General features: G+C 38.3%; 1 protein-coding gene across 5 annotated transcripts in view; it reads right to left on the minus strand.

The window, feature by feature from the left end:
* Positions 1-1,959: 1,959 nt before the first annotated feature.
* TPD52 (tumor protein D52) overlaps positions 1,960-13,634 on the minus strand; it is a 110,483-nt gene continuing 98,808 nt past the window's right edge. For 3 of the 5 annotated variants that reach the window (XM_043601255.1, XM_043601251.1, XM_043601250.1), the window contains 3 exons: positions 9,365-9,406; positions 7,818-7,866; positions 1,960-3,590 (listed from right to left, as the gene is read on the minus strand). In XM_043601255.1, coding sequence (XP_043457190.1) covers positions 3,474-3,590; positions 7,818-7,866; positions 9,365-9,406 — 208 coding nt within the window. In that variant the 3' untranslated portion in view covers positions 1,960-3,473. The remainder of the gene's footprint in view (positions 3,591-7,817; positions 7,867-9,364; positions 9,407-13,634) is intronic. The other 2 variants (XM_043601253.1, XM_043601252.1) reach the window with 1 other exon arrangement.

The raw sequence follows: 13,634 nt of genomic DNA on the forward strand, positions 1-13,634 counted from the left end.
AAAGAATCACACTACCAACCAACCTCATTATGTAATAAAATTTACTTAGGCGAGTTGGCAAGAATTTTAGTCACCAAATAGCATTTATTTAAGTATGAAGTCCTGGCAGGTGATAGGTACCTGCGGGCCCTGCCCTCTGGAGGCTTGCAAACTAAGAGTGAGTTCTTTTGGCTCATTCTGATTTGGTTCACTTTGATTTCAGAATCAGAATATGGAAATTACTTGCATAAGGTTTGCAAATTTATTTAAAACTGATGCTTTAAATATTTATACTTAAGTTTATTTATTTGGGGGGGGGGAGGGGCAGAAAGAGTGGGAGAAAGAGAATCCCAAACAGGCTCAGTGCTGTCAGCACAGAGCCTGACGTGAGGCTCCATCTCATGAAATATGAGATCATGACCTGATCTGAAGTCAAGAATTGGATGCTTAACCGACTGAGCCACCCAGGTGCCCCCAAAGGGATAATGCTTTATATTAACTCTAACCCAACATGGTCTCTATAATTAATCCAATTACAATGGGACAGTCCCGAATTAATGGCCAAATGTTTCTTCACAAAACAATCTGATTTTTCATCTGGGTCTTAAGAGCTATAAAGAAACACATGTGATCCTGACATAGGACTTTATGCAGCAACTCCTCTGCCTAGATACAGCAAATAGTCACAGTCAACATGTAGCTTATTCAATTTTGTTTGACACACTTGATTCCATACAGCTACTTAGGTTTTTTTTTTTTTCCGTATCTAGGATATGAAGTGTCTAGACAGAAGTTGTATAATGGACTCACCTCTTTCCTTGATAGGTAATACATACAAAAGGACCCATACCCAAATTACAGAATTTTTATTGTTTTCAAATACTATACAAAAAAAAAAAAATACAGTGTGCATTTAATGAACAGATCCAGAGACAGTGATTCCAAATTAAAGATGTATTTTCTCTATTTCAATAGTTTGAGTTACTAAAATGATAATCCAGTGAATTCTCCTCTTTTATTGATTCCTTTGGCCTCATAAACATAAGAATTCTTGCTTTACTTTCCACAAACTCCATAAATTGAAGACATTCTTTTGTAAAAACGGGTTAATTTCTGGGATTATTTTCTTCTATTACACTTCTTGAATTCTTCAGTTTGTGAGATTTCACTCTCAAGTTGCTGTTTCCTTACAGTGTCAAACACAAAATTCAATAGAGTGACCAGGACCTCTCTGGTATTCTTAGTAATCGCTATGATAATCCAAATTTGTTAAATATCTGTGAATTTGTAATATTGAATCTTCCACAAAGACTATTTTGAATAATATTTCTAAGTCCAATGTTTGTTTTTCTAAATATCCTCTCGCTTTTTACTCCTTCTTCTAAAATGCAGAGTACTTTGCAATCTGTTAAATCATTTTAAAAAGTAAGTACAGGTAGATGTCTTGAAAAGTGATTCCCCAGTTTTTTTCACAACAATCACCAATACCCACATACACCCATCCCATTTTCCAACCCTTGTGCTATCATTTCTCACTAAAAAAGTAAAAAGATTTGAGTATATTTCACTCAGCTAAAGAAATTTCCATCTTACTCCATTTTGTCTTGTTGAAAGATAGTAATGGGGCAGGACACCCAAGAAACAATGTGATGAAAAGATGATGTTGTGATTTTTTTTTTTTAAATGAAAGACTAGTTGGAAAAAAATAACTTAACAGTTATGCTGAGTAACCAGAGTATTTCTATAAAAAGACAAATTTCTACAGATCCACTCCTCCAGGACAATGCTTCAACAACTAGGACATTTGCCTTAAAGCCTCTTTAAGGAAAGAATTTATATGTTAGTCTAACACCATTAAGCAGTGATTTAAAGCAGATAGTAAAAATAATGTTTTTGTTTTTTTTGCATAGACACCAGTTGATTATTTAATACAAGCTGTTTCCAGACCATTGGTCTCACAATAAATATTGAGACCTATACTACTGATATACAGAATTTATTAGGCTTTTCACATTTAATAGAGCATATTTTCAGTTGCATCTAAAGTGCTATAACAAAAGCTCTAGCAATCAAGAATGGTAGCATGTTACTTATGACAATCGACACTTGTGGCTTTTCAAATTTGGTTTTCATAAGATAATTTATCCTGAAGTAAATCTAGTCATGCTTTTAAAAAAATGCCTTAGGTCACTCCAAGCTTGGCAATTAACATTTGGCATAAACAATAAAACAATCACAACTTGATAAATAACAAATACAACATTATAGGCCATAACCATACACAGAATAATGAAAAGGTAATAGTGATGAATAAGTAGCTATTAGAATAGAGTACCTTGGCCTCCATGCAGATACTTTGAGAGGCTTTGGTTCATTCAGCCCTGCCATTTTTTCAAAATAGGGGGCAATGTCTACAGTATCATTGTATAATTTCTAAGACACTGAAAACAAGTAAGTAAAAAACAATGTGTTGATTTGCATTAATGCATTAAATCCTCAGGAGTTACCACCAACCCCTTATTATAAAATCTTTTCAAGTTTTTTAGTCCTACAACTATGTGTGCTTATTTTTAAACGGTGCTGAATGAATTAAATGACGACAGCAATGTTTCCCCTAACGTGATTGATTACAGCTAAAAATCTTCCAGGCTTTCGAATGGAACATTTGTTGAGAGTGTTCATATTTCAACTTACTAAGAATTACAGTATGCTTGCTTCAGAATGTTATTTTGCAATTTACTCTGAAACTAAAAATTTAATCTTGTGAAAAATAAGTTGATATAAATGGCATAATAACAAATACACCAAAATGGTTACTGTCACAAAGGGTGACACGGATAAGATGGTTCCACTCTGGAGTCACCTAGGAGTTTGAATTGCTGTACATGTTGTCACTTACAAACCATAACAAATTGGATGTAGAGCTGATTTATTTAGTCTGCTGTCTTCAGACACACGATAGAAGATACCTCATACCAGAATGTTTACTCAAAAATATTTTTTGTAGCTGGTAACTCTTCCCTTGGAGGTAAAGAAAATTATGCCAAAACTTTTAATAACAAGAATTCAGAGAACTTTAAATTTTAGTTAGCAATCAAATATACAGAGGTTCTAAGAGAAAACAAAGAAAATCGTTTTGAAGACAAAGATCAAACTGACATCCCAGAGCCAGAGCAGTTTTATAAAGTAGGAAAGCAGTTATGAGAAACCTGACGATTCTTGATCATTCTAATGAGGATCCCCAGGTATTACATGTGTTTTTACAACAGTGTTTCCTATATCGGGGGCCTTAAATGCACATGAAAGGGTGTTTCCCAGGAACAGAGGTGAAGATACTTTTATGGTGTTCAACCCACAAACTATTTGGTCAGATGAACATGTAAAGCTAAGTAAAAGCACATCCGGTGGGAACTGAGAGCAATGAGTGTTGACATGATGTGCTTGGATGCTGCTTGCAGCGGCTGGCAGTGGGCGGCATCACACAGGTAAGCACCTCACAGGCCCCCCTGCGTCTGCTCCGGAAGAGGCTCCGAGGTGGCACTGGCATTTGCAGTTGAATTCAAGACTTCTCCGAAATCCCCACCAGCAGGCTTGGTTCCCCCTACCTTAGACTTTTTAAAAAAAAGTGCAAAAAGGACAAAACATCATGAAACGAAACGCTCAGCTGACACTGCAAAAAAAAAAAAAAAAGTAACTCGGATTTTACTTTGAGGAACACATAAATCAGGCACCTAGCAGCCCAGTGACTGTTCTCTGCATGTACGGAATTTAGTACTGTTGCAACATTCGGTGCCGCGTAATAGAAAACCGTGCAGTCTTCTCTGCTGAAATACTCCCACCCCTCCTCTTTTTTCCCACCTGATCAATGCTCTTCACAGGGAAATTTGTCTGAAAACCTTTTTCAGACCTCTTATTCTAAAATACCTACTGAAGTCTCTTTATATTTGGATAGCACTTCATATTCCATCCAATTGTTCATTGAGCTACACTCATTCAAGAAATACTAAATACAACAAAGGAAAGAAATATATATATGTTTTTTTTTTTTCCCCACCTATGGTGTAAACTTTCTAACCCAGTGCTACTTAAGGTGTGCTTTAATCGTAACACACAGACTGACTCCACGACACCTGGGAGCTTGTTAGGAAGAGTCTCAGACCAACCTCCCCACCTCCAGCTACAAAGATCTCCAGGGGCTTCTTGACAAGTTAAAGTTTGTGGAGTATTACTCCAATTGATCTGGCCTGATATTGTCAATAAACATTTGTCTGCATGAAGAGGTCTACCATACATTTGGATAATACTTTATGTTTTTCCAAACCTTTATGATGTCACTTCATCCTTAATAACACTGATGTATCTATGCTCTCTCTGTTACATCCTTAATGACCAGCAAGACAGCTGACTAACATTAAGAAAGCAGTCAACAGGGGTGCCTGGGTGGCTCAGTCGGTTAAGCATCCAACCTCGGCTCAGGTCATGATCTCAAGTCCCGCGTCGGTCTCTGTGCTGACAGCTTAGAGCCTGGAGCTTGCTTCCGATTCTGTGTCTCCCTCTCTCTCTGCCCCTACCCCGCTAGTACTCTCTCTCTCTCTCTCAAAAATAAATTAAAAAAAAAAATTTTTTTAATTAAAAAAAAAAAACAGTCAACCAACAATGAAACTCATAGGTTTAACTTGACCTGCTCTTAGCTCAATCTTAACCGACTAGCCACAGACACATTATCGGCTGGAATCTTGTTGAAATTTTCTCTCCTTCTTTTTGGTCTCCCATCCATAATCTCTGAATTGTCTGAAAAATCTGCACAACTTATGTCCACTGTATATTTGTTAAATTTATTAAAACACATTTATTAATTATAGGAAAATACTAAGACCCTTATACATGTCTAACATTGAACACCTCCCTCCACAACTGGTTCCTTCTCTATTCTTAAGACTTTACATAACTGTAGCACTCACCTAGCTGCCTTGGCCAGACACCTGGGAGTCATCCTTGATCCTGCTCCATCTTGTTCCACATCCAATCAGTCACTAACTTTTTGGCTGTCATTTCTAAATTCTAAATATCTCTCAACTCTGTCCCGTCAGCACTACCTTAATTCACTCCACCGCCATCTTTGGCCTGGATTACAACTCCTTCCTCCTAACCAGTCTCCCTGACTCCAGATCTCCTTAGATCTGCAGGGCACCAGTGACCTTTCTAAAATGCACAGAATACACCACCCACATTGTTTAAAATCCTTCAGAAGCTTCTCATTGCCCTAAGTCCAAATTCTTTAGTGCAGCCTACCCATCACTCGAGCTTTATCTCCTGCCCACTACCCTATAGCACAGCAAAATGCCTGGTATTCCTCAAAAAGGTGTCAAAGCTTTTAAAACATTCTCCTCAACCTAAAGGCCTCCATTTATATTATCTTGTCCTGTAAGAAACCCTCTCTTACCTTCCTTCCTAAGCTAGGTCAGACGTTTCTGCATCCCCAAGTCTCCCCGTCATGGAGCCTTACCTTACTTTTTGCTTTTTTTTTTTTTTTAATGTTTATTTATTTTTGAGAGAGAGAGAAAGAGCAAAAGCAGGGGAAGGGCAGAGAGAGAGAGGGAGACACAGAATCCAAAGCAGGCTCCAGGCTCTGAGCTTCACGCGGGGCTCAAGCTCACAAACCGTGAGATCATAACCTGAGCTGAAGTTGGACGCTTAACTGACTAAGCCAACCAGGTGCCCCCACTCACTTTATTTTCAATGGCCATTTAATTGCCTACACATTTGCAGAAAGGGTCTGTATCTCTCTTGCTCACTGGGGTATCTCCAGGGCCTACCATTCATCATCTGGCACATGGCAAATGCTCAATTATCACAGATAAATGAACCAATCCAAAATCTAAACGTAAGTACATGTAGACCCAATATTTAATTGAACATAAAGGTAATTTAGCAAAATTACATCCCAAGTGTACAACTATATTTTAAAGCTTTTGGGGGATAGCTGTTTCCTATTCTATACTTCTAAAAATTACATGTTTTTATCTGAATGGTGCCTAGTCATGTTTCAAAAGCAAGTTTCACCACAATTTATAGAATCTAAATACACCCAGAGGCAGAATATATAGTAAATGACCTGGAAGTTTCTAGTCCTCTTCAGTGTCTAAAGAATACAGCTGTTTTTTCCAACCCGTCATTTCAAAAACTAATGCTTAAGGCAGATTTCAAGGACAGACTCAGGATAATCCTAAATAGTGACAGCTGACTTCCTGTAATGTACAGTTTAATTGCAAACACATGACTAGGCATCAAAAAGAATAAAGCAGGTCTCCTACTGACCTAGAAGAATGACTAGGATATACTTGTTGCTCATCAAATATGTATTAAGTAGCATCAATGTGCCAAGGACTAATCCAGGCCCTTGAGAAGCATGAGTGAGTAAGAAGAACAGGTCCCTGTGTTTGTGGGATCATACAGCACATATGCTAGTGGGGGGGGCTGGATGAACAAGTTATAGGACTGTGCATGCAGTTGTGATTCACATCTGCAAAAGGTTTACACATTTATGTGGAAACAGAAAAGGTGTGTATTAGTGTTTGTATGGGCAAGAAAAAAAGATCCAAACCACACTACAGTGTTTGGGTTCCTTTCCATAAGTAGCCCCTGCTTCTGTAATTTAAAAAGGATGCCTTTAAAAATAAGTAACTCAGGGGCGCCTGGGTGGCTCAGTCGGTTAAGAGTCCGACTTCGGCTCAGGTCATGATCTCACGGTCCGTGAGTTTGAGCCCCGCGTCGGGCTCTGTGCTGACAGCTCAGAGCCTGGAGCCTGTTTCAGATTCTGTGTCTCCCTCTCTCTCTCTGACCCTCCCCCGTTCATGCTCTGTCTCTCTCTGTCTCAAAAATAAATAAACGTTAAAGAAAATTTTTTTTAAATAAATAAAAATAAGTAACTCGGTTACAATTATGAAAGACTAAATCTGAATATTTGTTTTTAAGCAGATTTATATAAAACGCTTAAGATAATAATTTTAATCCTTAAAAAATACCCACAGTTAATTATCAGGATTTGTTTAGGAAGAAATGAAACACTGCTTTGCCCAAACTGAAGAGAAGGCTGGGAACTGGTCAGGAACCAGACAACCTTTCCGGTCACTTGTGATCCTAAGAGTTAATAATTTTATAGTTTTGAACATAATTTTGAAAATATAATTTATAAATTAATAAAAATAATCACTGAAAATGCCCACCTTCACTGTAATCAAAGCAATCAAAAAATAAAACAGTGAATCATCAATAGTGATCACCATCATAATACAAATGTCTAATGACTGAAGATTGAACAATCAATATCTGTCACAAGGTACATGTAAACATCCATTAAACATAATATTGAGGAAGAATATTTAATGATAAAGGAAAATGTTTATGTTGTATCTGGTTAATTCCTTCTTAAAGCATTAACATTATAGTCCAACTACATACATATCACTGACTCCGGGTGACAGGACCAATTTTTTGTGTGTTATTCTTTGGGCTTTTCAATGTTGTTGCTAATATTCTACAATAAAATTTATATTAAATTTTGTCAAATTATAAATGTATTGGAGCAGTACACACTTCTCAAATACTACTGGCTTTTTAAATTACACATTTCCTTTTAGCGTTTAGCATCTACCATGCTACAACATACACTCAAAACATTGATTAAAAGAGTACATATCACCTATAATAATGTAAATAAAGTCATCAAGGGTCTAACTATTTTTAGAAAGAAAGAGTAATGTGAATAATTTACCCACAGCAAAAAAATTTAAGGCACCAAGCAAGACATCACTAAGATTCTATTCATCTCTACTTGCCTTTAAGTTTTCAACTTTTTCTTCAAATGATTTGAAAGTTGGGGAGTTTCTACGGAGAGAAAGAAAAACAGTAAAATTACAAACACTGAAAAAAACTCACTGATTTTGAAACATCATTAGTTGATTGTATTCCTCTTCACAGTTATTCTCAATCAGCAAAGAAACAGATTTAGCTGTGTATGTCTGTACAGGCATAGAGGCAAATATGTATTATTAGGTAAGATGATCAAATTCTGGTCTAAGATTTCTACAACAATGCCTTCAGTTCCACAAACAGCCTGTCTCAGATATACATGATATAGATGTAGTCAAGTACATGTGTGAGGAGAAGGAACAAAGTCGGTAAAACACGAATTCTGTCACTTCTCTAACCATCTAAGTGTGCCACCCTTAGATCAGTTTAATTTTGGTTAAGGTAACTATACTCTAAAACTCGTGTTTAAATTCACATATTGCTTGGCAAAGAGTCCTACATGAACCCCCATCACCAAGCAGGACAAGCAGACCACATGAGTTTCCACAACAGGGATCCTGGTTCCCAGGGAGCAGCAGTAGAGATGACGAAAGAGAGACCAAAAGGAAGAAGAAGCACAGAAATGTGGTTTTGCCTACATCACAAAGCTGCCCCAACTGACAGAGCACTCTGAGCCCACGGAAAGCCTCTCCCATGTCTTCACACTCATCCATATTAATCAACGAGGATCACAGAACCTATGTCACTCACGTCTGGGTTTCTGAAGCTTTTAAACTATCCACCTGACCTCAAATATCCTTCCTATTACATAGATGAAAAAGGTGAAGAAGGGAGCAAGGGGTTCTCTCCTTTCCACAGTGGTGATGGGCAACCAGGCCCAAGGGGTAGTCCCCCAGATGCATCCATAGCTCTTGGGAAGTTGTGGGCAATGCAAGTTCTCGGTTCCCACCTCAAGCCTATAGAAATCAGAAACCAGAGGGGGCGGGGTTCAGCAAGCAGGGGGGTCTAACAAGCTCTCCAGGTAGTTCTGATGTATACTAAAGGTTAAGCTGAGCATGTGTTGTTAAAAATCCCCTGCCTCTCTGGAGAGGTTAATGAGACAGTAACATGCACTGCTTGCACATTGTTTCCTGATGGAAGAGGATGGCAGAATTGAATCACAGTTGGCTCCAAATGTCAGAATAGGATGAGGGAAGTGGAAATAGGGAGTTTGGAAAGCCGAGTAGCTTTAGCAGACAGAGGTGGTGGGACAGCTGTTATCTACGAAGAGCTTTATTAGATGGGTAGTGTTCACTTTTACAGTTAAGCAGATTTAAAATATGAAGCAATTTAACAGGTTTACAAAATAAAGTAGAAATAATAACTTTTTTTTTAATCACAAACCTTTATTGGATCACTTGCACCCACCTTAACATTATAGAAGGAGCAACTGAAAACTGATACAGCGTTAAACGTGCAGCTTGTTTAGAGCAGAATCCTAGCTCCCCACTTCAGAACAGTTCAAGTTACACATTGAAATAAAGAATAAGAAAGAGTAAGATCAGCTACATTTTGTAAAAATAAAATACTTTACCTCATAGCAGGCATGCTAATTGAATGTTGAATGGAGCGGATACTAAGAGGCAGCATTAAAAAGAGATAGACATGAAGTTAGTATCGTGATTAGACATTATAAAACGCAGCTTAAGGGGCTCATTCCTTTGGCACCATGAAGATTTATCTACTTTTTGAGGTGGAGGGGATAAAAATTATTCCAATGCACTTGTATCCATGAGCAAATTATTTTTGATTCAATTTTTTATTGTTCTTCTAAGTTATTTATTTATTTAAATGATCTCTACACCCAACGTGGGGCTCGAACTCAGGACCCCAAGATCAAGAGTCGCACGCTCCAACTGAGCCAGCCAGACGCCCGTTCATGAGCCAATTTAACCCATGTAGTTGACAGAGCTAATGATTCAACCTTGCACTTTTATAGCACTTTGAAAATTCTACAGTGCTTTTCACCTGTATCTATGGGGCATCAAGCACCGAGGCTCAGAAGTTAAGTGATTTACCCAAGGTCACAGTAGGATGGAACCTGGGTCTTTGGGACTCCTGATTCAATGTTCACCACCTCCCCTCAAAAAACGAAGCGCACATACAGATACACACACGCACAAGTGAGGCTGGTGAAGGGCGCCAGCAGCTGCCTTTCTCCCACATATTTGTGACCAGACCAAAACAGGAAGGCTTCAAAATAAATCACCTATTTGACAACTGAAAGTGATTTAGAGATCACTCCTTAGTAGTAGTTATCAATTTTCTAATAAGAGACACTTGTACTTCAGCCCAATGAACTAAATGTTCTTAATGGTCATTTTTGGCCCTTTGTTTTACTAGCACCAACTTCTTTCTCAAAGGCAATGCAGTTTACCAACCGTTCAGGCTCAAGGTTATCTACTCTCAGCCATCTCCCATAGAGACCACCTCGCAAGATGAAAGCACTTTAATTCTGGGGCTCACAAAGTCACTGTAAATTGCTGATATGATTACTATGCTTACAATATTTTGATCACTGGCATAGCTGCTTTGGTAGGAAATCTTTCCTTCAGGTAAGCTGGACAGTCCAAGGTATTCTTAATTATATTTGAATATTGCATGTGTGACTTAAGTTTTCTCAAAAAATCAGTTGTTACACATGACAGTGTGTTTTAAGAGTAGCTCCCCAAATCTAGTTTTGCACCAATATGTAGTGACATGAAGTATGATCTAGATATAAATCAAAATACACTGGCAGTTCACATAGTCAAAATAATCAGTAAAGTATCTGGACTTCTTCATACTTAATGTCATATGTAACACAGGAAAGAATCCAGGCAGCTCACCACTCTCTCTATACTATAACAGTGGTAGATACCTTGGGTACAAGACTACATTCTAGGAGAACTGGCTAATGCTTTTCCTGCTTAATCTATTGCAGTGGGCTAGATCCATACTTGAAGGATAGAGATTCATAAAAATCATCCTTCTTAGTTTACAATACTATTAACTACTATTAATTACAATCATTTACACTAGTTTAGAGCCTTCTAAAGAGGCTGTCTAATCACATTTCCACAGCCCCCTTCCATCATCATCAGTAATGATAACTGCATCAGTAGAACTCCACCCACCACAACTAATCTCCTGGTAATCTGCAAACTGTTTGGAGTGAATGAAAAGAAAGAAAAAACAAAAAAAGAGGACAATTAAGATTCTTATCCTGGGATTTTGTACACTAAACCACTGGTTAATGGCTAGGTACATGAGCTGAAAAGTTATGTGGGCTTAGACGTTGAGGAAGGCCTTTCATGGGACCAGGAGGTACAGGCTGCAAGAATGCAGAAGCAGCCAGTTCCCCAAGAAAGGACTGAATATAGTGCACGGAGAGGTAGAAGAAAGGAAGCAGAGATGACCACGCAAGGAAGAGGGCAGGGTGAGAGAGGAACAGCAATTTCCATGGCTTCTGGAAGCAACCTTGATTTTACCAGCTTTCCAACCAGCAGGGCTAGTCTGGGTGGGGAAAGGGCTTGCTACCTTTCTTCTCCTCAGATTCCAAAAGAACTTTCTATGTGACACATTCTCCTTCTTAGGGAAGCTGGTTTACCTAATTTTTTGTTCCTCATAACCAAGACTCTTCACTAGAACATTCATTTTGGCACAATTACCAAATTCTGGCAAAAGAAGGGGAGTGATGGCTTGGATGTATGATACACTGCTTGTTCGTGGGACTCCCTGAATGAATTCAACAGTATCAACAAAATGAGGAAATACGTAAAGTGCAAATTTCAGAAACCCATAGTTAATTGTAGCCACTGTCCCTAAACACCCACTTAAAACTCATTCCTTCCAATGGTCATTTTCTGGGTTCTGTGCCCCTTGAACCAGCATACAAGCTAGTTAAGAGGAAACAAGTCAAAGGCAAAGTGGAAGAAATGATCATAAAATGAATTCTAAATACATCAAGTTGACTGTAAATTCAACATCCAGGGCACAAATTACTTCAGGATTATCCTACATAAGAAATAAACCAAGGTGATGAGAGTTGAAAAACTGAATAGTAAACATCGCCCCAAATTATCAGGGGATGGAAAATGAAAACAAGAAGTCAGTGCAGAGCTATGCCTGTGTGTAATCAAGGGGTCTCCCCTGATTAGGTAAGGGATGGGAGTGGAACATTAATGTAAGGAGGTACCAGGAAGAAAGGGGAAACTCACAAATAAGGCAAATAAGAGAAAACAATAATGCTGGGAATACAGCAGTCTCCGTCTCAAAATAAGTAAACATTTTTTAAAAAAGTTATTCTTTTGGGGCACCTGGGTGGCTCAGTCAGTTAAGCGTCCGACTTTGACTCAGGTCATGATCTTACATTTTGTGAGTTTGAGCCTCATGTCAGGCTCTGTACCAACAGCTCAGAGCCTGGAGCCTGCTTCGGATTCTGCGTCTCCTCCTCTCTCTGCCCTTTCCCCTTGTGCTCTCCTCTGTCTGTCTAAGATAAAAAAAATATGTTAAAAAAAAAAAAAGTCATTCTTTTAAAAAGCTGAATTGATTTTTTAAATTTTCCTGGTTTCTTACACAGTTCCTTGATCTTTTTATCCCCAATCACAATAAAAGGGGAGACATAAAGGGAGGAAAGAGAAGAAAGGAAGTGGTAGGTACTACACAGAGAAAGAAAAGAAAGAGTTAATGGTTAGCATGTTTGAATGCTTACTAGGTGCCAGACACGCTTTTGAGAGCTATCTATGTATTACTTTTCCATTGTGCCCTCACAATAATTTCTTGACTGTAAGTGATAAGCCAAAGTAACTGCTGGCCAGTGCCTGGAGGGGCCTATTCTTAAACCTTGATCACTTTGGGGAGGCAGAACAATGCAGAGAAGAATACAGGCTCCAGAACCAGGGTGCTGTCTGGGTTCAAAGCTTGGGCTTCAGCCACTTAGCTGTGTGATCTTGGGGGGAGTCACTTAACCTCTCTATGGTTCAGTTTCCTCCTCTGCAAAATCAAAAAAATAACAGCACTTACTTCGGAGGGACTATATAGAGCCTTGCCTGGGACAGAATTATTCACCATTATTACTACTACAGATGACTTTAACAGAAACACACATTAACATTTATTTCATATTACATTGCAGTCTTTAAAACGTTTGCATTGCACCCAGTTGTTATTTCAGTTGGTAACTCGGACCACACAGTCTGGACCAAGGTCTGGCACATGGTTAGCGTTCAATAAATACTTCTGAATGAAAGCATGAACGAACAAAAACTTGCAACTAAAATTAGGAAATATGGGCATGAAAGGTAGAAAAGTTCAATAAAGCTTTTCAAATTCTAATCGAAAAGTACTCTCTGAAAGAGAAGACATCATTTCTGTTCCCGTTAAGGGGTGAAATTTTTCAGCAAAACAGAACGGTCTGGAATAACCTTAATGAGTCCCAAACAAACAAAAAAAGATATCTAGAGATTTATATGAAGAAATACACACGTAAACAGGAGAAACTTCCTTTGGAAATAAAAGCAAAGTTAGTTAGCACTTCCTCTTAAATATATCAAAATTCTTGACTAATGAAGCTGCTGAATTACTATATTATACTATTAGTAACACTGAAATTGATGTTTAACACTGGCACCCAGGAAAACGAGAAGGGTTTCTCTCAAAAAAATTCCAAAGTTTCTCTCAAAAACTTAAAGGCATGAATCAATGCTCAACACATATGTATAGACAATGAGCAAATATGAGATGGGTGGATATGAACACAACACCTGAGGGGAAAGGCTGGCTGTCCCTGAAGAGCTTCCCACGATAGTTCTCATTACCATGTC

This window comes from Prionailurus bengalensis, chromosome F2, assembly GCF_016509475.1.
Source record: "Prionailurus bengalensis isolate Pbe53 chromosome F2, Fcat_Pben_1.1_paternal_pri, whole genome shotgun sequence".
Taxonomy (NCBI): domain Eukaryota; kingdom Metazoa; phylum Chordata; class Mammalia; order Carnivora; family Felidae; genus Prionailurus; species Prionailurus bengalensis.